A 25,024-nucleotide genomic window follows, 5' to 3' on the forward strand; every position below is an offset into this window, starting at 1 on the left:
CGCATGTGAGGGGAAATCTAACCTAGACTTAGACGCCCCCATCACTAGGGCTGAAGTCCGAGCTCAGAATATTGGACTAAAAACAAGATCGGCCCCAGAACCTGACGGGATCACGAATGCGATTCTCAGAAATCTACACGACGAGTCAATCACAGCCATGACAATACATATGAATAAGGTATAGGAGACTGGAAACCTGCCGCAGGAATGGAAAAACAGCAGTGTAGTCCTCATACCCAAACCGGGAAAGGCGCCCAACTAGAAGACCTACGACCCATATCGCTGACCTCGTGCGTAGCCAAGCTAATGGAGCATGTTATTCAGACGAGACTTACCAAATACATGGAGCAAAAGAACCTCTGGCCACGCGAAATGGTGCGCTTCAGGCCGGGATTAAGCACACATGATGTGATGCTCAGACTTAGATACGATATCAAAACACATGAATCTTCAGATACAAAGACTATATTCGGACAAGACCTAACTAAAGCCTTCGACAATGTCAAGCATAAGGCTGTGCTCGAAGGTCTCCAAGAGGTTGGGGTTGGAATTTGAGATGGGCAAGACGACTCACTTTAGTCAGTGGATCGGAGCGGCTCCGCTCACTTGAACGGCTCACTGGCTCACATCTGTAGAGGCGAATGGGTAGTACTAATATTATATATATATATATATATATATATATATATATATATATATATATATATATATATATATATATATATATATATATATATATATATATAATATTAGTACTAAAAAGTAAAATCAATTTTGGCCCTCACGTAACACAGCAAGCGGTGGCATTTAGCATCAGTTTCTGCCTTCGGTTGTGATTGCAGTTGCGGTTTCTGCCTGTTGAGACGACTGATGAAGGCACCAAAAGAACGCGGAACATTCAGACCACTTCGCTCTGCCTTTATCCTCTTTGGAGCATGGCTCCGCTCCGGACACTAAAAAACACCGCGTACTGAGCACGCTTGTAGTACGATAACATTGGCCTCGATCTCCTGACGCCCGGCTTCGGTGGCGTCGAGGACCGTTTTTTGCCAATTAAGGCTTCTTTACTCCCTCCTTCAGTGGCATCGGGTGTCACACCATATTACGCATACAGAGCCAAAGGGATTGCAGCGGACCCCTTTACATAGCGGACGAGTACGAGTATCGGTCTCCACTCGTCGGCATGGAACGACACCCCAAAACGGCAAGACAAAAAAAAAAAAAACGTGCGGGCACCAGCAGTAGTGCGTCCGCGATACCCGCGGGGAGATCCGAAGGCAATGGGTTGATTGTGACACTGACAAGGAAGGGCGGTATAGTTGCTTTCCCGCTTTGCGTTTTGAAAAATTTCTCCCGGCTCTGACAGACAAGGCTCACTGAACGAAAGAGTACCGGCTTTTCAAAAGAACCACCGTTTCAGCCATCTAGCAGATCTCCATCTAGAACAAAAGCAAAAGAACCATCTCACTCGCTCTCCAAAGGAATGGCGCACTCCGCTCAAAAGACAGCCGAGAGCGAGGACATTATTGCGAATCTTGCGAGAAAGGACAGGAGGCTGCTTTCTCGCATGGCTAATAGATGGCGCGGAATTTGCACCCTCCTGTGACGGAAAGGTTCACTGAACGAGAGAACCAGCAACCAGCTCTCCGAAAGATCCGACGGTTCTGACCTCTCCGATGGCTCCGAGCGCTCCGGCCGCTCCGGATCCGACGGCTCCGGCGGATCCGGCTCCTACTTTGCGGATCCAAATGGCTCACCCGCTCTTTGAAAGGAGCGGATCCGAAGATCCGGCTCGCTCCGGAGCTACCCATCCCTAGTTGAAATCAGAACCTATAACAATACCAAAACTTCTTCACAAACAAAGAAGTCATAATGAACTTTCAAAGCGCCAAAACACCCAGTCACTTTGGGTAGCAAGGGAGCGCCACAAGGCTCTGTCGTGTCTGCCTTTCTAATTAACATTGCTATGAAGAGGCTACAGACAAAAGTAAAGCAATTAACGGACATAAAATTTAGCATGTACGCAGATGACATATTTATCTGGATAAATAGAGGTAGCGACGCAGAGATAGGGAACGAACACTAGGCTGGCACAAATAAGGTGGTTGAGTACTCTGCGAAGCGCGGTCTATTCTGCTTACCACTACAGAACTATTCATCTACAGTAGGCGGGCGTCTTACCACTGCACCACCGCATCGGGGATCCGTAATGGAGGGCTGCGGAGTAATTTCAACCACCTGGGAAGCTCTTCGAGGAGGTGGTGAAGGGCGGCAGTTCCTGGCCCTACGGGGCTGGGACAGTAGGTCAACGCTGCTTGCGGCGGAGGCTACCCAGCCACCGAATTTGTATCTGTTTTGTGCCGTGATTGCACCCGCCACCGCTTAGGTGGTGGACGACTGCTGTTGCGGCGCGCGTCTTTGTCTCTCTCTTCTTTTTCTTTCCTTTCTACTTTTTCGCTTCTGTCCGCACGAGGCAGCGGAGGGGGCTCAGCTACAGAGCCAGTAGCAGGCCCGTTCATGTTCTTTTCCTTCTTCCTAGAGCCACAACAACAACAACAATGGCGAAAAGCGCAGCACATGTACGCTTCATCGTTTCGCCTCCATCAAAGCACATTTATTTGGTTGGGTTATATTTTGCGTATTCAATATAGCTGACTTGGATAAAATTTTAAAGTTCAGTCAAATTCCATTATAGATTGAAGTCTACGTTCGGTCGAATATTTCTAGCTGCTACCTAATAACACTCCAGCAGGACACAACATTAAGCTGATAGGACTGTAAACTTTCAAATCTTTACGTGTGAGCCTAACGTTAGAACATTTTGATAAAATTGAGAGGCTCACGGTAATGAATCACTGTGTTTGCTTTGATTTCTTGAACGTATTTCTACCCCAACCCTCTCATCGCACTCCAGGTACCAACAGTACGTGTTCTTCACCCATTGCTATGATTTGCGAAGTGTTTCCACGTCTTTTAGTACCTTTGGATATCGAACGTATTGTATATGCCTTCGTCGAAATCGCCTTGGTTTAAGCTTCTTTATAATTATGCGTGCAAGTCCTTAGTTACTTTAAGGGCAACTGCAGTGTTTTCGTTAAAATATTGAGCTATTCTTTAGAATATTCGGGGTGCCAAGATTCCGATCCAAACAATCATTTGTCGAAATCCTAAGTATAACTATTATAACATCAAACGAAACCGAAACTTGTTTCGATAGCAAAATCGACATTTTAGTTGACTAAATAGTAACTACACATAGAGTATTGATAAAACTCTTGCACGTGCGTTCGATGGTCGAAAGAAAGTCTGGAAATATTTGTTGAATAAATAAAATGTCTGTGATAGCTTAATAGAGTCGTCAAAATTTCATATTCACGTGGACAGCGGGCAGTAACACGGGTATAATATTTGTGGCGTCACAAACGCAGTGTTGCCCGCAGAAAGCCTCTGAACTGAGGTCACGAAAGCTGTAGATTTTAAAGGCTATTTGCGTGCGAATTATTTTTCGCACGGCGCCGAGATTTGATGGAATGCGTGAGGGCAAAGAGAAAAACCCACTGCAAAATCTTTACCAGAATATGCAAACGGCGATAAACTTCTGGAGTTTCCATTCAGCTATTCTGTATACTGTCTTAACTTAGATGTAATGTCATTTCCTTCAACATAATGGTGCCTGTCGGTGCAACGGCAGCATTGGAGAAAAATGAAAACTGAAATGAAAAATGAAAATGAAACGAAATGAAAAAGAACTTCTGCATTTGGTGTTGCCACTGCTGGTAACCGCTCTAGAACGAGGTTTTTGGAAGGCTCTTCAGGAGATTCTCCGTTTTTGCCTGAACCTCTTAAAGTAAAATAAAATGAGTTTTCTTTAAGCAAGATTTCACTTTACAAAATAAATAAGAGTGCATGCACTGAAATCAGGTGATTAAGGAGGATGCTTCATCACAGTACGGTTTTTGCTGGTCACAAACAGCTTGACAGATAGGGCCGTGTGATCGAGTGCATTGTCCTACGTGCGACAAGCATCCATCACTCTCCGACTGTGGCATTTCATTTTTTTTCTAATGTTTTCACGAACCCTTTTGAGTACTTCAATGTAGTAGTGTTGATTAACAGTCTGACCACTGAAAACCCACACAATCATTAAAACTCCACTCTTTTTTCAAGCTACACACTTAGTCTCGTTTCTTTTGTGTCACTCTCGTATATCGCCAGGCGGAAAATTACAACGTTCAATGGCACGTGGCGCTTTTTTGTGTGCACAAATAAGCCACACTTCAAGAAACCATTGTTCCTTCCAGTTTAAGGTTTAGAAAATCGACGGCAATCAGTCTGAAATGTGAAACAGGACGAATGTATATTGCAGAAATATTTAAAAATAACGTAAATTAATGGACCTTGAAGCCTCCACGTGCATTAGCTATCAAGTTTTATTTGCGTATCAATAGTTTCCTAGCATTTGGGCTACCACTAATAGTTTAGGCGAAATCTTTCTAGGCTATTGGAACGAAATTCCGTGCGCGAAATTTGCGTGCGGGCTCTGTGAATGAGATATGCGCGCTGACTTGTCACTTTACAATAACGGATGTATGATAAGGGAAATTAGGTGTCAATCGCCCTGATTATATCATCAGAAAATAAAAGTAATTTCTACACCTGGAATCGATCCTTCATTCCTCGGGTACCCAGCCGAGCGCATTAACCAACTGCGCTACGTCCGGAATCGTGAAAAGCACGTCGTAGATATTGTTGTCTACCGTGGGGATGATAGTAGCGATAACAATGACGCTGAAATTAGTGATAAAAACAATGCAGTAACGATTACAATCAAAGTGCATTTAGTTTATAACGATAATCAGAGAAAACCTGCATGATGCACCGTGTGAAGCAACCACGCTCAGGATTCCACTGTTCTGCACTGTAGATTCCACCGTGTTCTCTAAATTGACACTATTGAGTCAGAACTATGGAACAGAACGAATGAATGTTGTTAGATAATTGAAAACAATGTACAAAAATAATTAAATGTGGAAGCCTCCACGTGAATTAACGGTCCGGCCTTCAATTTGCGTATGACTGGTTTCCCAGTTTTTGAGCTACCCCAAACTATTTTAGCCCGAAGGATTGTTAGGATACTATACTAGTACCTAGGTCAGCTTGTGCTTATTTATTTTGGGCTGGCAGTTATGCCAGTTCACTTCAATCTCTCCTGTACTCTTATTCACCGCTTCGACCCTTTCTTAACCAGATCTTTCGTCCTGCAATTACCAGTGCTTTTGTCTTTCCAGAAGGCGCACCTGATCGGAGCGAAGTTCACGCGTGCCAACCTGGAAGGCGCAACACTGAGGTCGTGCACAATGGGTGAACCGAATGGTCCATCTGAGGACAACGCTGAATTCAAAGGTAATTAGAGTTTCTTGCACAGCTTCGCTGCAGCTGAACCGCTTAAGAGATGCCACTTGTAACTTCGGCAGTCAGCTCGCTGAACGTAAAATGCCGCTATGAACCATTAGTATATAGCTGTATTTCAAAAAGCGAAAAGCTGAATGTCCGTAAAACACCCACATCCGAGGTTCCTGTAGTGTGTAAAAATATTGCCGATTAAGGACAAAACACAGTCATCGCTGATGGCCGCATTTCACTGCAAATTCCTTCTCTGCGTTTCCTGTCCCTCTGTCTTGCTCCACGTTCAACTTTCATTCTACTCATTTCTGTGTAGAGGCCAACCTGCAGGGTGCTGTTCTCGACGACAGCAAGATGTACGGAGTCAACCTGAAAAGTGCCTCACTCAAGGGCGCCAGCATGAAAAACTGCGACGCGCGCAGCGTCATCCTCGCCGATGCCGACATCGAGGTGCGCTCTGCGTTTCCTCTTCTCGCCCTTCGCGAAATCACTTTAAACAAATTTTTGTGACCTACAACGGCGCAGAACACGAGAAGAGACAGAACACGATCGTGCAGTCGCTTTATTTCTTGCAACTCATGCTGAACGCTTGTGTTGTATTCCTAAAACCTTTTATAGATTTCTTGAAGCCTATCCCCCTTAAAGCTTTGGAAAGACGTGAAAGTTCATAGTTCTAGGATTTCTCACGACCTCTACGTCCGGTCTCTTGGCCTTGCATCAGCTTTTCATTTATTGACAAGGGTCTGCTAATCTTAAGTCACTGTCAAGGCGGGATTAGTGGCTTAAAAAGTGCTGGCCACACCGGCCCCTGGGCAGACATTTTAATTAAAGAGTCATACCCCTGGACGGCTGAACGGACTACAGCTCGTGGCATTAGGATGCTTAATCCTAGATCGCAGGATAGAATCCTTACTGCAGGTGCATTGAATTTGATGGAGTCAAAATACAACGTCTGAGCGCTGTGGAATGTCAGTGCATGATAAAATCCCCGGGTGAATAACTTTTTCTGGAACCCGCCACTTAGCGTATTTCATAGATAATGTGAAGCATTGAGACGTTAACCGCACTTGACGTACTATGCCAATGAACGGGCTAAGCAGATGACCACAAAGTGAGAGTAGGGGCTGTCTTGGTCAAAAATGACTGCAGAAGTGAAGACGAAGACAAGTCCACTGGTCGAAACGTTGGCTCGACCTGCGAGCTGAGGCGTACCCCTTTACCTTTATTTTGTTCTACTTCATACCGTGTAAACCATCTTCTTCCTCTCGCTCTACCTAAATTATTGCTTTTAAGAAACTTTTGACACTGATTTCCTGCAACTGCTGATCCTGATAATTTTTGTTTTATTTAAACTTGGTTGGTTGGTTGGCTGGTTGGTTGGTTGGTTGATGAGGTTTAACGTCCCAAAGCAACTCAGGCTATGAGAGACGCCGTAGTGGAAGACTCCGGAAATTTCGACCACCTGGTGTTCTTTAACGTGCACTGACATCGCACAGCACACGGGCGCCTTGCTTTTCGCCTCCACCGAAAAGCTGCCGCCGAGGCCGGGATTCGATCCCGCGTCCTTAGGAACAGTAGTCGAGCGCTGTAACCACTGCGCCACCCCGGCGGGGCTATTTAAACTTGGAATGGTAAGCATGAACAGACGGATGAAAGCCGCAAAAATTGTCGCATGCTTATGCGGCATTGACAACAAAAGCATTTTTGCGGTGTTCGCTGTTCGTAACCACCAACAGCACGAAATCAAGATGAAATAAGAAAACGAAAGCGAAGACACGACTGGTAATTCTCGACAGACTTTAGAGCAGTTAAACCGCACCACATCTAGATCTCTTCTTGCATTTGTTAATCGATGTTGAGCGCACGCTTCTTTTATAAGCACATTTTTGGTAGATATATGGCGGGGAAAAAGCAGAGATAACAGATATTGCTTACGAGTATGTACAACCGGCAATTAAGATACTACTAAGAAACGCACATACTCTTGCTCAGTAACGCATGCATGCACGCATGCACACACACAAACACACAAGCGCGCGCATGTGCAAGCAACAGAGAATGCAAATATTAATATCCTATCACAGTTTTAAATCGGTGACCACGAACTATTATGCGCATATCCTGTACACGGCATTTACTTTAAGGTTTGCTATTGATTGTTATGCGCGTTGGAAGCCCTACGACAGCGTGGCTGCCGGGATAGTACACATTTGTGGCATTTGTCAGATGAAGACATGCAGCGAACACCTCTGAACTAAGAAACGTCCAACTTGCAGGACTGCGACTTGGCAGGGACAGACCTGAAGGATGTGGTCCTTGCTGAATGACCTACGTAACTGGATTAAAGAGACCCGCGTGCTGTTGTGAGCACGACGTCGCGAAGAACACCTGCGTTTGGAAGACCTATTCTTCGGCGTTTGTCGACATCCTAGCAGCACGGAGACAGCCAGCAGGTGCACTACCAGCGAAAGCCTTGATGTAGGGAATCAATCCGAACCATTGCCATGCTATCAATTTTTCTGAACTGTGGGACCTTCTCTTCTGACAACGCTGTGACACGCGATATCCATCTCTTCACTAGTATTTGCGCATTCGCATGCGGAAAAAAGATGTATGCCGTGAAAGCCGTATTTGCGGAGTCTCTTTTCTGAGCAATTCTATAAGAGGCAACACCTCATTGACCGTGCGTCTTATTACTGAAACAGACGTTTGAAGCATTCATGAAACTCAAGAAAACGATGCTGAACATCTTCAGCTCGTGTGGCTTCTCAGTTAGACTTCAGCGCAAAACGTGCGAGGGCTGATGTTTGTTCTCTGCTTAGTGTCCGTGTCTCTACCGTTTGGGCTCAGACTACAGACTAAGTCCCACTAGTTGTGCTTCACAACCGCAATACCTGAAATGTCCGTAATACATAACCTAACTAAAGAGAACGTTGTGCAGTCAGGTAAGAGAAGGGGAAAGGTATAAATTTATATTAATGTCATTCCAAAGATTGTGACCCTTAACGACCAGTAACAAGGCGCACAGAATAAAACAGGAGTGTCAATTTTTCCAGCCTTCCCGTCAGAGTTGCTGCTTTGCCCTGCTATCGTGATCTTGCTTGTCCTGCCAATAATAACTCATCTTTGGGAAGCTTGTGGGCCTACATTGCATTTCACAAGTGTACCTTCGCAAATACCATGTCATCCGGCACAACATCTAGTCATCTCTCGATGGCCCCATTTGCTTGCCTTGACATATATTATGGTGAGGCTACCCCCCCCCCCAAAAAAAAAAAACATAAAATATTGTGCCTCTGCCCGTGCCACTAGGTATAGCGGGCTTGCTTGCCTTGACAGTCTCGAGCGAGGGCAGTCTGCTGTTTTCGGCAGTGTGGACAGGTACGATGTAGGAGATGGTCATCACGGTACGATACAAATGGGCTGAGGCTTCATAACCGTTGACGGGACGGCAGTGTGAGTCTGACGAATACGACGGTAGCGGTGGAGATGATGGCTATGCTCAGGCCGCCTATGTGAGGATTGTGCAGCGCAGCCAGAAAGAGTGAATGAAAAATCGGTTGGGGTTCAACCCGACTGAGTGTACTTTACAGAGCGCAAGCTCGAATAAGCATGGTTAGACAAGGTTTCCTGTCGTTTAACATCTGCATGGATGTGCGAATGTCAAGCGAACGCAGAAGAAGTACTGGCACAAGTGCGCGAATCCTCCATGGCTGTCTGCGAACCTCAGAGGCACAACAGCCGGGTCTAGACAAGAAATTGTCGAGGCCATTTTGAAAGGGGACTTCCAAAAGGCGAGCGAGAAGGGCAGCGGATGAGGTGGAGAGAAAAGTAGGCAGAGGACTGAAAGACTGCGCGGCATTGTGTCAGGAAGTGTGAATGTTTGGAGATAAGCACTGGTACAAAGTTTGGCAAGTATGTGAAGAAGAAAGAGCAGCAGCAGGTTTGCGTAGTAGAAGTGAGCGCCAAGGGCGCCTTTCGCCAATCCTGAGGTCAAACCTCGGCGTCAGTTGACCTTTATGATTGGTATCAGTAGAGCTGAAGTGTTGAAAGCCATCCACCCAACTCTTATAGGATGGCGGAAAAGAGCAAAGCCAACGAGCTCATTTTGCCCCTGTCATTTCCTATAGTCTACTGCTTGAGCGGCGTTACCATTCGGTGCAGAAAGAACAATCACTGTCTATTACTTAGTCTACCTCGATACCAACTGCACAGATATCCTCAGCCACACAGCTTCGCGCGAACTTTGTGCGGAAGCGTGTCTTTACGTTCGCGTTCAACATATTAGTGAAAGTGAAGCACATCAGTGTGGCCGCGGCTGATTCTGGCATCATCATTCATATGCTCAAGAGTATCGCGGACCAAGCAATTGAAATATTTGCAGTCATGAATACGCCAGCGAATGTTTCAATTTTGTCGGAGGATGAGATGGGGGGGGGGGGGGGGGGGAGCACCAACATATCTTTTTTCACTCACGCAGTTGCACAGAATGTATTTGGCGTCGGTGTAGCCCTATGCGCTCGTTGTAGATACTTCAGGGCATATGCAACGCAAATATGAGATGTATGCAAGAAAAGTTTGGGCTTGCCGATATTGAGCTGTCCTCGTATTATCGCTATCGCTAACACATAGGCCCTGGCGAATTTAAAAAGCGGCCTTGCCTGGCTGCTGCCCGCATGAGTATTTTTTACGGTACTTGTGAGCACACTCAATAAAGAGGAGGAAGAAAACTTTATTGAAACCGAGTATGCAGCGTCGAGAATTTCCTCAGCCAGGGTCACCAAAGCCAATTGGTCTTTCTCTGGTCAAAGGCTAACCAAGCCCGCCACGTTGGGGGAGAAGGGTGTGGGTGACTGCATTGCAGCAGGTGAGGAAAGCATGCAGGGTTCAGAAAACTTCGGGCATGTGGGGGAATGCCTGACGTGGTAAAGAAATGATCGGGCAGGAGTAAAGTGTGTATTTAGGTGTATACGTCGAATAATGCGAAATGGAAATGTACAGAGTTTCTCTGATGTTGTGATAGCGAAGTCTGATTTCTTTTTGTAGTAAAGGGTAAAAACGGGAGAAGGCTTTTGCTTTTAGTATAGTCCGTTAGTTCCTTGGAGACATCATTTTTCCTCGTCGCCGACAGCCCTACTCCCTGGTGAATCTGTTTCCTTGGTGCCCTAATCCCTGCACAAGTCCACAGCAGGTGGCGAACATCCACATCTCCAGCCGGTGTAGAACATTTCGGGCTGGTGGTCAGTCCTATGTCTCGGGAGTCCCATTGACATGTGACGTACGGGGTAAGGGCCGCCCCAGCCCTTATCCGCCTAAAAGATACCCCCTTTGCACGGCTGGATGAGGGAGCGTGTACTTTTCCATAGAGGGGAAGCTAGGATGGCGATAGCAGAGCGGGTAACATAAGGTAGCTTGGTGGGTGGTGCATTAGTGTTTGGAATTTGGTGTGTGAGGTTGTCAACTTTTTTCTGCTCAGCGTTCTCAATTCATTTTTCAATTTTTCATTTCATTTATTGAAGCCTTAGAGGCGCGAGGGCATTACATACACTGGATACAAGATGTATCCAATGTATCTGGAAGCGCATCTGTGTCTCCTTATTAAGTGCATGGACCTCCTAGGTTACACGTATGTGACACTGTTTTCAGTTTTATGGCAGCTAAGGAGACGGTATTGTGGGGTTCTGCTATGAAATCTATTTTATTTATGGCCTTCATTGCATCGCTGATTGCATATATGGCTATCACAAAGGGGTCCAGATCTTCTGTTTCGTATTCATTATGTACGTTTAACTCTTCGTGAGTCGGGCTGGTAGCTGCTGTTCAGCCGCCATTTCCTATAAATGGCACGTCTGTATATGGAATACAGGTTCCTCCGCCACTCCGGCTTGTATTTAAGACATAGCTTAGCCGTGTTGTTTGTCATAATAGTGCTGCACTCCCATGGAGGGGGTCAGCCATTGTTGGTATTTGCCTGGTCACCGCATTGGTCAAGGATGCCAAGGGTATAACATAATTTCATTTCATATTGTCAAGAAGACAGGGATTTATGGAAAACGGTAACGGGGCAGAGACACACAGTCTAGACAGGGGTTCGCGGGAAACGTAACACAAGGACACAGAGTCAAGAGTCCACAGTCCTAGCCAGAAGACGCGCACGAGTCTACAACTTATTTGCCTTTCAAGCGCTACCTCAAACCCCCAGGTGGCATTATTCCCCCTAAAAAAACGCAAGCTCACAGAAAGCATGATCAGAATGGTAAATACGGCTTTCAGCGGGTGAAATACGGCTTCATCCGAAGTACATGCACTACGTCAGACGAGCACTGACGACTAGAACTCAGTACAGTTCCGTCTGGAATAACCTCGTAAGTAACATCTGATAGGCGATGCAACGCTTGAGAATCGTTTCTGACAGACTGGGCGCCGGACAGGTGTCCAAACCCAGACGTCACCAGGCTGGAACACGAAGTAGCGATGTCGGTCGTTATATCGGCGTGCATCTGTTGCTTGCTGTTTTGTAATGTGATTACGGGTGAGGTGGCGAGCTTCCTCGGCGTAGTTGGCGAATTCTTCTGCGTCAGCGGTAAGCAGCTGGTCGTCAGCCGCACATGGCCGCCTAGCGTCGATCATGGTCTGTACATTGCGTCCGTGTACTAGGCGAAACGGAGTGAATCAAGTTGTTTCTTGGACGGCCGTGTTATATCAAATGTGACATAAGGCAATATCTCGTCTCATGTTTTATACCGCACATCTACGTACATAGCGAGCATGTCCGCTATTGTTTTGTTTAGTCGCTCGGTAAGGCCATTAGACTCAGGATGGTAGGCAGTAGTCTTTCAATGATATGTCTGCCTTAGTAAGAAAACTTCAAGAACACGCGCTGTAAATGCCTTGCCACGATCAGTGAGGACGTATGAAGGGGCGCCATGGCAGAGGACAATCTGCGTCATGAAAAATTGTGCCACTGGAAGGATGTTGAACGTGGCTCCGCCATGTGTTCCGCGTAACGTGTCAGATAATCCGTAGCCACGATAATTCATTTATTGAAAGCTGACGATATAGGAAAAAGACTGTGAAAGTCCATGCCAATTTGGTCTACTGGTACTAGCGGGGGGCGGGGGCGGGGGGGGGGTATAGGCTGCAGGAAACCCGCTGGCTTCAATGGCGGTGTCCTGCGTCGCTGGCACTCGCGGCAACCTCTAACGTATCGATGAACGGTGGCGGCAAGTTTCGGCCAGTATTACGCCTGGCGCACTCTGGTAAGAGTGCGTGCAAAGCCCAAGTGTCCAGCGGTGGGTTCATCATGGCAGGCATGAAGGAGTTCGTCGAGGAGATCTGCAGGGATGACCATAAGATAGTCTCGGTCACTGTTGCCGGCGCTTTTCTTGTAAAGAATTCCGTCGCGCGTACAGAAGGATGACAGGTTCTTAGCAAACAGTGGGGATACTGTAAAATCGAAACCCTCCAGATGATCGATCACAGTTTTGAGGTCTGGTACAGCCCATTGCCGGGCCTTTAAATCAGAGGAACTGATAATGCCAAGAAAATGGGCGTCTTCATCCGTACTGTCATGGGCCAACTCCACGGATGATCGAGACAGTGTGTCAGCATCTTGATGTTTACGTCCAGATTTATAAACGATAGAGTAATAAAATTCCTTCATACGAAGACTCCACCGTGCAAGACGTCCTGATGGGTCTCGGAGACTATCCAGCCAACACAAAGCATGATGGTCTGTCAGAACTGTAAATTTACGTCTGTATAGGTAAGGTCGAAATTTCATTGTGGCCCAAACGAAGGTGAGACACTCCTTTTCAGAAGTGCCAGCCGCGCCCGAGAAAGGGCGCCTCCTTTCCTCGCCTTTTTCCTCGCCTTGCTGGTGCTGGACCAGAACAGCACCCAGACCAACGTTGCTGGAGTCGGTGGGAATTTCGGTGGCGGCGTCCTCATCGAAGTGTGCAAGAACGGGAGGGTTGTGCAGCCGTTGGCGCAGCTCGTTGAATTCCTCCTGCTGCTCGGAAGGCCAGATATACGGGACGTCATCACGTGTCAGGCGCGTCAAGGGTTCTGCAATATTGGCAAAATCAGCAATGAAACGGCGATAGCACGCGCACAGGCCTAAGAAGCGTCGGACTGCTTTCTTCGTGGTAGGAATGGGGAAGTTAGCTACCGCGGCTGTTTTGCCACGATCAGACCGGACACCGTCAGCGCTAACCACATGACCAAGAAATATCAGCTGCTGATATCCAAAGTGACATTTTTCCGGTTTGAGTGTCAAATCGGCCGAGCGAAGAGCGTCCAATACCGTTCGCAGCCGTTTAGGATGTAGTCAAATGTTTCTGCTGAGGCTGATAAAACTTTATTCACAATGGGAGGAATAGGTGAAGTCAGCTAGCGTGCCGCAGGCCGTGAAGACGTTTGGCAACGCCGGCCCATTCGACGGCCTTGAACTGAATCCCAGGGTCATCGCTGAACCTTAGCTTGTCCCAAGCTTCTTTAGAGGGATCAGGCAAGAGTTCTGAGAGAGGCTTATGGGCTTTGCACACCCAGATCATATGTTCGAAGTTGTCTTTCTCGCTGAAAAACCGGCAGAAGGGATTCATATTCTTATTTATGAATTTTGATATGTAGCTCGGATTGGGGAGGGGCCCCCTGTAGCTATCTTCATATTGTTGTTGTCTGGTCAGTGTTTTATGGGGTGGTGGGAGTGTCCTTCTCATTGCTTTGTAATGTGCAGTGAGTTCGTGGTATGATACGGCTGGCTCACCGAAGGGTTTCGGTTCCTGATTTTGGCCACCGCTCGGCCGGGTAATTCTGGAGCGTATTGGTGGGCAGCCTCATTTCCCTGATTCGCTGCATGAGCTGGGGTCCATATTATTTCGATATCTCTCTTGACAGGAAATTCTCTCATTTCACTGAGTATTTGTGAGGCGGGTTTGGAGATTCTACCTCTAGCAAAGTTACTGATTGCCAATTTGGAGTCGCTTACTATTGTCGCATTAGTAAAAGCGATGGCCGCGGCGATGCGGCCTCCTCCGCTACTAGGGGTCTGGATGTAGATACAGTTTCTGCATAGCGAGTCTCGCTGGGTTAGTGTTGGGCTGTGTGACTCCACATATCGAATATTTATTAGGGTCTTCCGCATCTTCTGCGGCGTCGACGTAGATGACATCCTGTAGCCGGCTCAGGGTTTTCTGCAGGCTCTTAGCTAGTGCTTTTCTTCTGCCTTGATGAGCGTGGGGGTTCATGTTCCGAGGAAGAGGTTTGATGGTAATCCTCTTTCGGATATCGCGTGGAATAGTTCGAGGAAGGCGTTGTGTGGATTCGCCCTCAATAACTAACCTCTTAAGTATTGTCCTACCGGCGGGCATGCTAGATAGGCGCCTTATTTGGGCAGTTTGTTGTGCTTCTTTGACTTCCTCACATGTATTGCGGACCCCGAGTTTGAGAAGCTCTTCGTTAGGAGTCGAGCGAACCAGGGCAGTTGCTGTCTTGTAAGCCGTTCTAATGATGGCGTCGAATCTCTCAACTTCGTTGCTTTGGAGTTTTAAGTACGGGAGGGAGTATATCATCCTGCTTATGATGAAGGTGTATGATTTTGAAGAGGTCGCGTTCTTTCATGCCTCGTTTTCTATTAGTGTTTCTTTGTATTAGTCTGGCTGTTTGGTGAACTGCCCATTTCAGTTTGTTGATTGCTGGCGCGTTTCCAGAATTCGTTTGCAGCCTGAGCCCCAGGATCTTGATCTCTTGATCCTCTGTAACTTCCACGCCCTGTATAATGACTGTCGTCAAGGGCGCATTTAATTGCCTTTATGAAACACTATAAGCTCCGATTTTTTAGGGGAGCATTCTAAGCCCGCTTTCCTGGCCTCTTCATCGATGACGTCTGCAGCTGCTTGAAGAGCGGCCTCGATTTCACCATGAGAGCCCTTAGTTGCCCATATTGTAATATCGTCCGCGTAGAGGCTGAGCTGTACTCCTGGTATTTTGACGAGTGTGTCCGGGATTTTGATTATTGCCAGATTAAAGAGGAACGAAGAGAGAACAGCCCCCTGAGGGGTGCCTCTATTTCCCAGCTTTATCGAGTCGGATTTCAAGTTGCCCACGTACAGTTCAACCCAGCTCTCACTGAGAAAGGCCTTTTAGCCTTTCACCTAGGGTTAATTTCGTTTAGGGGCTCTAGTATAATATTGTTACGCCCTTAGCGTCGCGACGGAGACGTTCTAGTCGGTTCAGTACGCTAGGTACACACGGCTAGCGGGAACGACACAAGTGCCACCAGACAAAGGTCGAACGGGCGCGCACACTTCTTCTTCCTCTTCCTTCTTTCTTCCTCCGTGCTCTGTTTTAGAACAAGTCCGTAACACTTCCCCCGTCGCAGGCGAAGCCCTCCGGGCGAGTCAATTGTCAGCACGAGGATGACAGGGTTTCAGACGCGCGACGTGGGCAAGCTCAGTCCGTGAAGAACGTCGGCCACTTTTTGTAAGGCGCGCAATCCGATAGGTGAGGTCACTAATTGCCTCGAGGATAACATAGGGACCGATATAATGCGCGAGCAGTTTCTGACTTAAGCCACGCTTCCTTAGTGGACGCCAAAGCCAGACCGTATCTCCAGGGAGGTAGGTGACGTGGCGATGGTGGTCGTCGTAGCGGGATTTCGAGCGCTTTTGTGAGGCGAGAGTTCTCAGGCGGGCTATCCGGCGGGCTTCTTCAGCCCGGCACAGGATCTCAGCAATCTCAGGTTCGTCATCTGTGGAGAACGGGAGGATGGTGTCGAGGATGTGTCGAGGAGACCGGGCATAGAGGAGAAAGAATGGACTGTAACTTGTTGTTTCCTGTTGGGCGGTGTTGTATGCGTATGTTATAAATGGTAGCACAGTGTCCCAGTCCTTGTGGTCGGCGGCGACGTACATTGAAAGCATGTTGGTGAGTGTCCGGTTGGTTCGCTCGGTCAACCCATTTGTTTGCGGATGATACGGGGTAGAATGTCGGAAATGCGTTTGGCACAAACGAAGGAGTTCTTCGACAACATCAGCGGTGAACTGACGCCCTGGGTCGCTGATCAACACTCGGGGAGGCCCATGGCGCAGTATAACAAAGTGCAGCAGGAAGAGGGAGACTTGGTGTGCAGTAGCCGATGGAAGGGCTGCCGTCTCACAGTAACGAGTGTGGTAATCAGTGCAGATGACGATCCAGCGGTTGCAAGAATGAGACTTGGGAAAAGGTCCCAAGAGGTCTACCCCGACTTTCTCAAAAGGGGATCTTGGAGGCGTCACCGGATGAAGAAGACCAGGAAGAGTGCCGGCGGGGCGTTTGTGACTCGCACATTGAGCACAGCTAGCCACATACTTCTCAGTGGTTTCACGCATCCGGGGCCAGTAGAAACGTTCTTGGATGCGATAGAGCGTCCGCGCAGATCTCAAGTGTCCCGAAGTGGGGTCGTCGTGCATAACGCGCAAAACAGAGGAGCGTAGGCTGACGGGCACCACCAGAAGGTAGCGGAGACCAGTGGGAGAATAGTCCTTTTTGTACAAAAGACCACTCCGTATACAATAGGGAGTGGAAGCTGTAGGGTCCCTTGCAGCGGTAAAGAATGGTTGGAGATTCTCATCTTTCCTCTGCTCAGTGCGGAATGTACGGGTATCGGGGAATGGAGGTAAAACCGCAGCGATGTAATGATCAAAATTGTCGGCGTCACATTCCGTTGTGGGAAGCGGTAAACGTGAGAGACAGTCCGCGTCAGCGTGCCGGCGTCCACTCTTGTACGAAACTGTATAATCAAACTCTTGTAAACGAATTGCCCACCGTGCAAGACGGCCAGATGGGTCACGGAGGTTTATCAGCCAGCACAGGGAATGATGATCAGTGACCACTGTGAAGGGCCGCCCGTATAGATAACAGCGAAATCGCTGAACGGCGAAAACTACCGCGAGGCATTCTTGCTCAGTGATTGTGTAATTTCGTTCAGGTTTGCTTAAGGAACGACTGGCGTAAGCAATAACGTGTTCCTTGTCGCCGTAACGCTGAATCAGCACAGCACCAATCCCAACACCACTGGCGTCCGTGTGCAGTTCCGTTGGAGCAGAAGGGTTGAAATGCCGGAGAATCGGATGTGACGTTAGTAAAAACTTGAGCTGGCAAAAAGAAGAGTCACACTCTGATGTCCACTCGAAGGGAGCGTCTTTGTGTAGAAGGCACGTAAGCGGGTTAGCAATGTCAGCAAAACGGGGAATGAAGCGGCGGAAATATGAGCACAGTCCTAGGAAACTTCGGAGTTCCTTCACGTTCTGAGGTGTTGGAAACGATGCAACGGCCGCAGTCTTTTGAGGGTCAGGTCTGACACCTTCACGATCGACGAGGTGTCCTACTACCAAAATCTGGCGCTCACCGAAGCGACACTTCTTCGAATTAAGTACTAGACCGGCGTTGTTGAAGCAGTCAAGCACGAGAGCGAGGCGTTCGTTGTGCTCTTCGAATGTCCGGCCAAAAATGACATCATCGAGGTAGCACATACATATTTGCCATTTCAGTCCCCGTAGGATAGAGTCCGTAAATCTCTCAAAAGTTGCAGGAGCATTGCAGAGCCCGAAAGGCATTACATTAAATTCAAACAGGCCGTCGGGTGTGATAAATGCCGTTTTTTCCTTGTCGTCAGGGTGCATAGGGATCTGCCAATATCCCGATCGCAGATCGACGGATGAAAAATATGATGCCGAGAACAGACAATCTATGGCGTCATCGATCCGCGGAAGGGGATACACATCCTTCTTTGTTGCAGCATTCAGACGGCGATAGTCGACGCAAAAGCGAAATGTACCATCTTTCTTCTTCACCAGAATTACAGGGGCGGCCCAAGGACTGCATGGCTCTTGAATAACACCCTTTTCCAGCATATCCCTAACTTGCTCACTGATGACCTGGCGTTCTGTTGGTGACACTCTGTACGGCTTCTGCCGAATTGGGTGTGAGTAGCCTGTGTCAATGCGATGCCGGGTACGTGTCACGGGAATGCACCGTGAGCCGCTAGGCTCGGAAAAATCAAATATGGAAGAATACTTGACCAGTAAGGCCTCCAAAGCGTCACGCTGGTCCCTGGTTAGAGAGCGGCTGATCATCCGATGTAGTTGCGAGTCAGGGGCTGGAGCGGCAGCACTTTCGCCGGGTGCATCAGTAACCAAAGCCACCGACGGGGCGTCGTCTTGGCTACAGGTCGCAATCTTCATATTCACAGGCAACACTACTGGTTGCGAAGAACAATTAATGGCCCACAGCCGTGAGCAGCGCTTGACCACCGACAGTAGGCAATGAGGAACCAGAATGTATTTCTTTGCACAGTTAGAATGAAGCGGTGCCACTGTAGCGTCGAAGGTGTCGGAAGCACGGCTGGGGCACAAAACTGGGACGCACACCATAGACAAGGCTGGCACATTGGTATCCTCTGTTACACAGAACACATCTTCACGGACATGCGGCTTCTCTAAGAGTCCAGAAGGAAGGGAACCATCAACGCAGAGTTCCCCAGAGCGGCAGTCGACCGTAGCGCCACACATTCTCAAAAAGCCAATACCTAGAATTATGTCATGCGTGCATCGCGAAAGCACTGCAAACTCCGCTGCGAATACCGTTCCACCCAGGGACACCGAAGCACTACACATTCCCAGGGGACACAACACCTCACCACCCGCGCCATGAAAATTCACATTTCTGTCCGAAACAAACATAACTTTGCGTCCTAACCGCTTCTTAAACGATAAACTCATTATTGAAATGGTTGCCCCGGTATCCACTAAAGCCATTGTCGCCACACCATCCACAAGCACATAGACCGCGTTCCTTAACATAACAACAGATGGAGGAATTTCTTCAGGCAGCGCACAGTCTCCAGCGGCCTGACCTCCAGCAGCCGCGCTGACTAGTTTTCCGGCAAAGGCGATGCCGACCGCCTTCGTGGTCGTGGTGACGGAAAGCGGCGCGCAGAAGAGGCAGGTGGTGGTGAGACACTTCGTTCGGAAGCAGGAGAGTTGTTGCGCGGTCCATTGGTCTGGGGATATTCATACGAAGATGGGGGCCATTGCCAATTAGAGTCGTAGAAACGGTTACGTGGCGGAGCATTTTGGACGGGCCGATCGTAACGGGTGAGTGGGCGGCTGCGGCAGTATCGAGCTATGTGCCCCTCAATGCCGCAGCGTCGGCACACGGGGGCTGTGCGACGAAAAACTTGTTCCCTGGAGGGCTCCGAGGAGACAGGGTGCATTGGGTAGCGAAACTCTTCTTCAGGTCTTCGGGTTGGACGCCGGAAATAGCGAGCAGGTGGTGGTTGAGGATGGTACTCATAGTGCTGATCATAGGGCGACAAGAAGTTAGTAGGGCGCGAGTCGTAGCGAGGCGGGTGACCAGGGCTATCGAACCTTGGCGTCGGGCTGTTGGAGTAAGCGTCCGCCTGTGCCGTATTGATAGAATTCACAACGGGCATCGACGGGAGCAAGGAGGGAGGCCCTCGAGAGCCGACAACATCAGAGGGCAAAGATGATGGAGACCGTACATTGGGCTCAAACAGCTGCAGTTCCTCACGAACTATTTGCCGGATCGTCGACGACAAGTCCATGAAGTTGTCTTCAATGCTCGCCACAGATGGAACGTTGGCGAGCCGCCCAAATTTTGGCGTTATGCGACGAGTCTTCAATGTCTCGAATGTGCGAACATGCCGAATGACATCACAGACGGCGTTCAGGTCACCTTTGGCAATTAGAAAATTATAAACATCATTTGCGATGCCCTTCAGAAGATGTCCTACTTTATCTTTCTCGGTCATATTAGCGCTTGCAGTTTTACATAGCTTCAGGACCTCCTCTATGTAAGTTGTGCATGTTTCCCCAGGTAGCTGAGCTCTGTGCGTAAGCGTGTGTTCAGCTCGCTTCCTTCGTGCAAGACAGTTACCGAAGCACTGCCGCAATTCAGTAACAAAACGGTCCCAGGTGGTAAGAGAGTCTTCGTGGTTTTCGAACCAAACAAGAGCGGTATGGGTTAGGAAGAAAACCACGTTTGCGAGCTTAGCGGCGGCGTCCCATCGATTGTAGCGGCTCACCCGTTGGTAGTGGGTCAACCACTCGTCAACGTCCTCGCCTGCCGCTCCCGCGAAAGTCCGGGGCTCCCGATAGTGATGCGAAGAACTGTTCGCTGCACCCGCAGGCCGATCTTCAGCCTGGATCACCGCGTCACCACGGGCTGCTTGCGGGTCATTGGCCGATTGCATGGCGACGACTCCGGCGAGGCTCCAGTTGTGTCGGTGCTGTCTGTAGCGCCAGGGATCGTACCCCGCACCTCCACCACAATGTTACGCCCTTAGCGTCGCGACGGAGACGTTCTAGTCGGTTCAGTACGCTAGGTACACACGGCTAGCGGGAACGACACAAGTGCCACCAGACAAAGGTCGAACGGGCGCGCACACTTCTTCTTCCTCTTCCTTTTTTCTTCCTCCGTGCTCTGTTTTAGAACAAGTCCGTAACAATATAATGGGAGACATTGTCCAATGCTTTCTTTAGGTGGATAGCCAGTATAGCCTGCGTATTTACCTTTTAAAATCTGTTAATGATGTCATGTGACAGTTGAATCATGACATCCTGTGTAAAAAGCCCCCTTCTGAAGCCCCCCATGGTCTGTTGTAGACGCGAGTATTCTTCGGCATAGTCCTGCAGTCTATTAAACACAGCATGCTCCATTAGCTTACCTAAGCACAAGATAAGCGAGATTGGCCTTAGGTTATCGAGGTTTATCATCTTGTTAGGTTTTGAAAACACGATGACTCCGTCGAAATAAACCAAACAGGTTTGTCATTTAAGACTAGCAAGTACGGTGTCCATCATTCTCTGGAATATCGCTGGCCCTGAACACAGACCGAAAGGCAATATTTTAAATTCATATAAGCCATCGAGTGTGACAAAGGCAGTCTTTTCCCGACCACGCTCATAAACTTCTATCTGCCGATACCCACCTTTTAAATCGATGGAGGAAAAGACCTTGGCGTTGCGAAGTCGGTCGAGTGAATCGTCGATACGGGGCAACGGATATACATCTTTTTTTTTTTTTGTGATGTCATTCAGTTTCCTGTAATCAACGCAAAAACGCAGCGTGCCATCTTTTTTCTTAACCAACAGGACTGGCGACGACCACGGACTTTTAGACGGCTGAATAACATCATCGTTAAGCATTTCCTGTACTTATGTCCGAATTGCCTCACGTTCTTTGGCCGCGATATGGTACGGCTGCTGTCAAATAGGTCTGGCATCGTCAGACGTTAAGATGCGATGCTTGGTGATAGACGTTTGCCGGACTTTCGATGATGAGGCAAAGCACGGGGCATACTCCAGCAGTAAGGCACGCAGGGCGCGTTGTTGACAGAAAGAAAGGTCACTGCTAACATCGATGTGGTCTAGAACACCAGGAGTATCAATAATGTCAGACGCAAAGCATTCGGAAACCTCGTTTAGCAGTTCGGCGAACGCGATGGCAGTAGAGCGATAGAGGTGGCGAGATTCATTCGTGAAGTTCGTGACGAGAAGCTCAGAGTGACCATTGCTGAGAATAATTAAGCTTCGAGATGCCATGACAAAATTAACGCGAACGGTTGCCTTCAGCAATTATCGGCCCGTCACGCACAACACTCACGAACACGCTGGAGCAGGGAAGCACTTAAAACCTCTTGGCTGAAACACATAGGGCGCATGTAGGTTGGCCGTCAGAGGGGCTGGCAGCCGCTTTCTCCGTTGAGAACGAGACCGTTCGCTGTCGGAAAACGATGATGGCGCCATATTCCCGCAGAAAATTCACACCGAGAATCAAATCACGAGAAAATTCCCGGACAGAGACGCAGCTGGCAACAAACGTTGACGTACGAATCTGGATTCTAGCCGTGCACTGTCCAATAGGAGTAATAACATGCCCCCCAGCCGTGCGTATTTGCGTGCTACACCATGGTGTCATAACCTTCTTAAGGTTCGCTGCCAGTTTCCCACTAAAAATTGAAAAGTCTGCTCCGGTATCCACTAAAGCGCTCACGTAATGACCATCGATGCACACAGCGATGTCCAGCGATAGCCGTTCTCGTGAACCAAATGCTGTTGTTTCTGCTCCAAACTCCACATCTGTTCTCATTGGGGGGACTTTTTTGTGCTGAAATTTAGCGGCCCCGCCCCTGGAGGTCGCTCTACTCAATTTCCACGCCGGGGGCTTGGCGAGCGACCAGGCGGTACTCGCGGGAAGTCACCTGTTGTTGTAGGTGATGGCCGACGTGGGGATGGAGACCTGGATTTTCGGCTTGTCATCGGGAAGCTCTTGTGCGAGGTTGTCTGTAACGTCACGAGGTCGTTGACCGAACGTGCGTCTAGGTGCGTTGGCGTAAAAATTCTTAGGTCCGAGTTCTCGATAAGGGCACCGCCGGAAAATGTGGCCAGGTTCCCCACAGTGATATCAAAGGCGGCGGCTGTCAGGGGCCCGCCAGACGTCCGTTCGTCGCATGGTGGTTGCACATACCGCGTTGGTTGCTGTACAGGAATGTATTGCGTTGGCTGCTGGACGGGCATGCACTGGCTCGGTTGTAACGTAGACAACGGAGCTTGGACTGGAACTGGGTGTCTGAGAATGTTGGCGTAAGTCTGACAAGGATAATCAGGAACAGGGGTACCTTGAGCTTCAGCAACATACAGAGATGGCTGCGTGACTTGCTGAATGTCTTCGCAAATTATATGTACGAGAGAATCACCCCTGGGTTGAAACATGCCACAAACCTTCTTCAGTTGCTCGCGTATAATTGCTCGAATAAATTCTCGGAGGTGGATGGTATTGCTTGCAATAGCTGTAAGAGGCTCGGCAGCAGTCCTAGTGAGGATTGGGCTGTCGTAGACAGCCAAGCGCTGGTGTAGCATCTTTTCCATTGCATCTTTAAATAAAATAATTGGTTCACAGGAAGGGAAAGGCGCAGTAACTGTCACACTTGCTCTGTGGACACCCGAACCGCACCGTAAGGGAAGAGAGGAAGATGGGAATGAAAGTGGAAAGAGAGAAAGAGGAGCCGTAGTGGAGGGCTACGGAGTAATTTCGACCACCTGGGGATATTTAACGTGCGCTGACATCGCACAGCACACGGACGCCACTTCATTTCGCCTCCATCAGAACGCAGCCGCCGCGGTCGGGTTCGAACCCGGGAACTCCGGCACAGTAGTCGAGCGTCTTACGACTGCACCACCCCGGCGGGGCTAAGTTAAATTGGTTCACAGGAAGGGAAAGGCGCAGTAACTGTCACACTTGCTGTGTGGACACCCACCCGCGCCGTAAGGGAAGGGAGGAAGGTGGGAATGAAAGTGGAAAGAGAGAAAGAGGAGCCGTAGTGGAGGACTACGGAGTAATTTCGACCACCAGGGGATCTTTAACGTGCGCTGACATCGCACAGCACACGACGCCTCTTCGTTTCGCCTCCATCGAAACGCAGCCGCCGCGGTCGGGTTCGAACCCGGGAACTCTGGCACAGTAGTCGGGCGTCTTACCACTGCACCACCCCGGCGGGGCGTCCCCGGCGGGGCCCATTGCATCTTTCTGGTGTAGCATCTTTTCTCTGTTAAAGATGACGTAACTGTAGTTGGTGGGCTACGCACAAGACCAACAAAAAGCTGTTCTTTAACCCCACGCATCAGGTGGTGCAGCTTTCTGTCTTCAGACATGTTAGTATCCGCACGTCGAAATAGTTTCGTGTCCTCAACATACATCATGACGGACTCGTTTGGAATCTGCATCCGCGATTACAGAGCGCGTTCTGCTTGTTCGCGCTTATCCAGGCTGACATACGCCTCGATGATAAGACGATGGAACTGAGGCCATGATGTTAATGTGACTTCTCGGTTCTCATACCATGTCAAAGCATGGTCTTCCAGGCAGAAAATAGCATTCCGTAGCTTTAAGTTGTCGTCCTACTGATTAAAAGATACGACTCGTTCGAACTGAGCTAGCCAGTTCTCAACGTCTTCATGCGCAGTGCCATTGAACGATTTCGGCACTCGGGGGTTTTGAAGGTAAACAACAATAGCTTGCATGACCGACGTAGTGCTTTGAGTGGCTGGCCGGAGGCTCTTTGTTGAAATGGGCTCTAAGAGCCCGTGTTCGGGGGGAAGGCCGAGGTTCCTCCGGCTGACGCGATGTACTTGCGTGTCCACAGGAAAATGCTCGGTGTTGTTGATTCGCGGAGGAGTGTGTGACATTGAGAGGTAAATTACCCAGCTGGCTCCACCAAAACTGTCACGAAGACAGGGATTTATGGTAAACGGTAACGAGGCAGAGACACACAGTGAAGACAGGGATTCGCGGGAAACGGTAACATAAAATCACAAAGTCAAGAGTCCACAGTCCTAGCTAGAAGAAGCGCTTGATAGTCTACAACTTCGTCTTTCAAGCGCTACCTCAAACCCCCAGGTGGCAATATTTCTTGTTGCCTCTCGCTGTTCAATGAGTTCTTCTATTGTGTTGAGCGTTGCAGATTAATGAAGCATAGGTGCAAATGTCAGGTTCTTTGTGTTCTTGAATTCTTCAGCACCTCTTCAAGATGTTCGTCGATTTGGCGGGCGACGTGTAGTTC

General features: G+C 48.8%; 1 protein-coding gene across 1 annotated transcript in view; it reads left to right on the forward strand.

The window, feature by feature from the left end:
* Window positions 1-7,730, forward strand: part of LOC146177489 (BTB/POZ domain-containing protein KCTD9-like) — a 69,834-nt gene extending 62,104 nt beyond the window's left edge. Inside the window, exons 8-10 of the mRNA XM_084581578.1 lie at window positions 5,289-5,403; window positions 5,720-5,853; window positions 7,680-7,730. Of these exons, the coding sequence (XP_084437704.1) occupies window positions 5,289-5,403; window positions 5,720-5,853; window positions 7,680-7,730 (300 nt within the window). The remainder of the gene's footprint in view (window positions 1-5,288; window positions 5,404-5,719; window positions 5,854-7,679) is intronic.
* The last annotated feature ends 17,294 nt before the right edge of the window (window positions 7,731-25,024 follow it).

The sequence above is a fragment of the Amblyomma maculatum genome, chromosome 10 (assembly GCF_055883805.1).
Source record: "Amblyomma maculatum isolate TAMU_Amacu chromosome 10, ASM5588380v1, whole genome shotgun sequence".
Lineage (NCBI taxonomy): Eukaryota > Metazoa > Arthropoda > Arachnida > Ixodida > Ixodidae > Amblyomma > Amblyomma maculatum.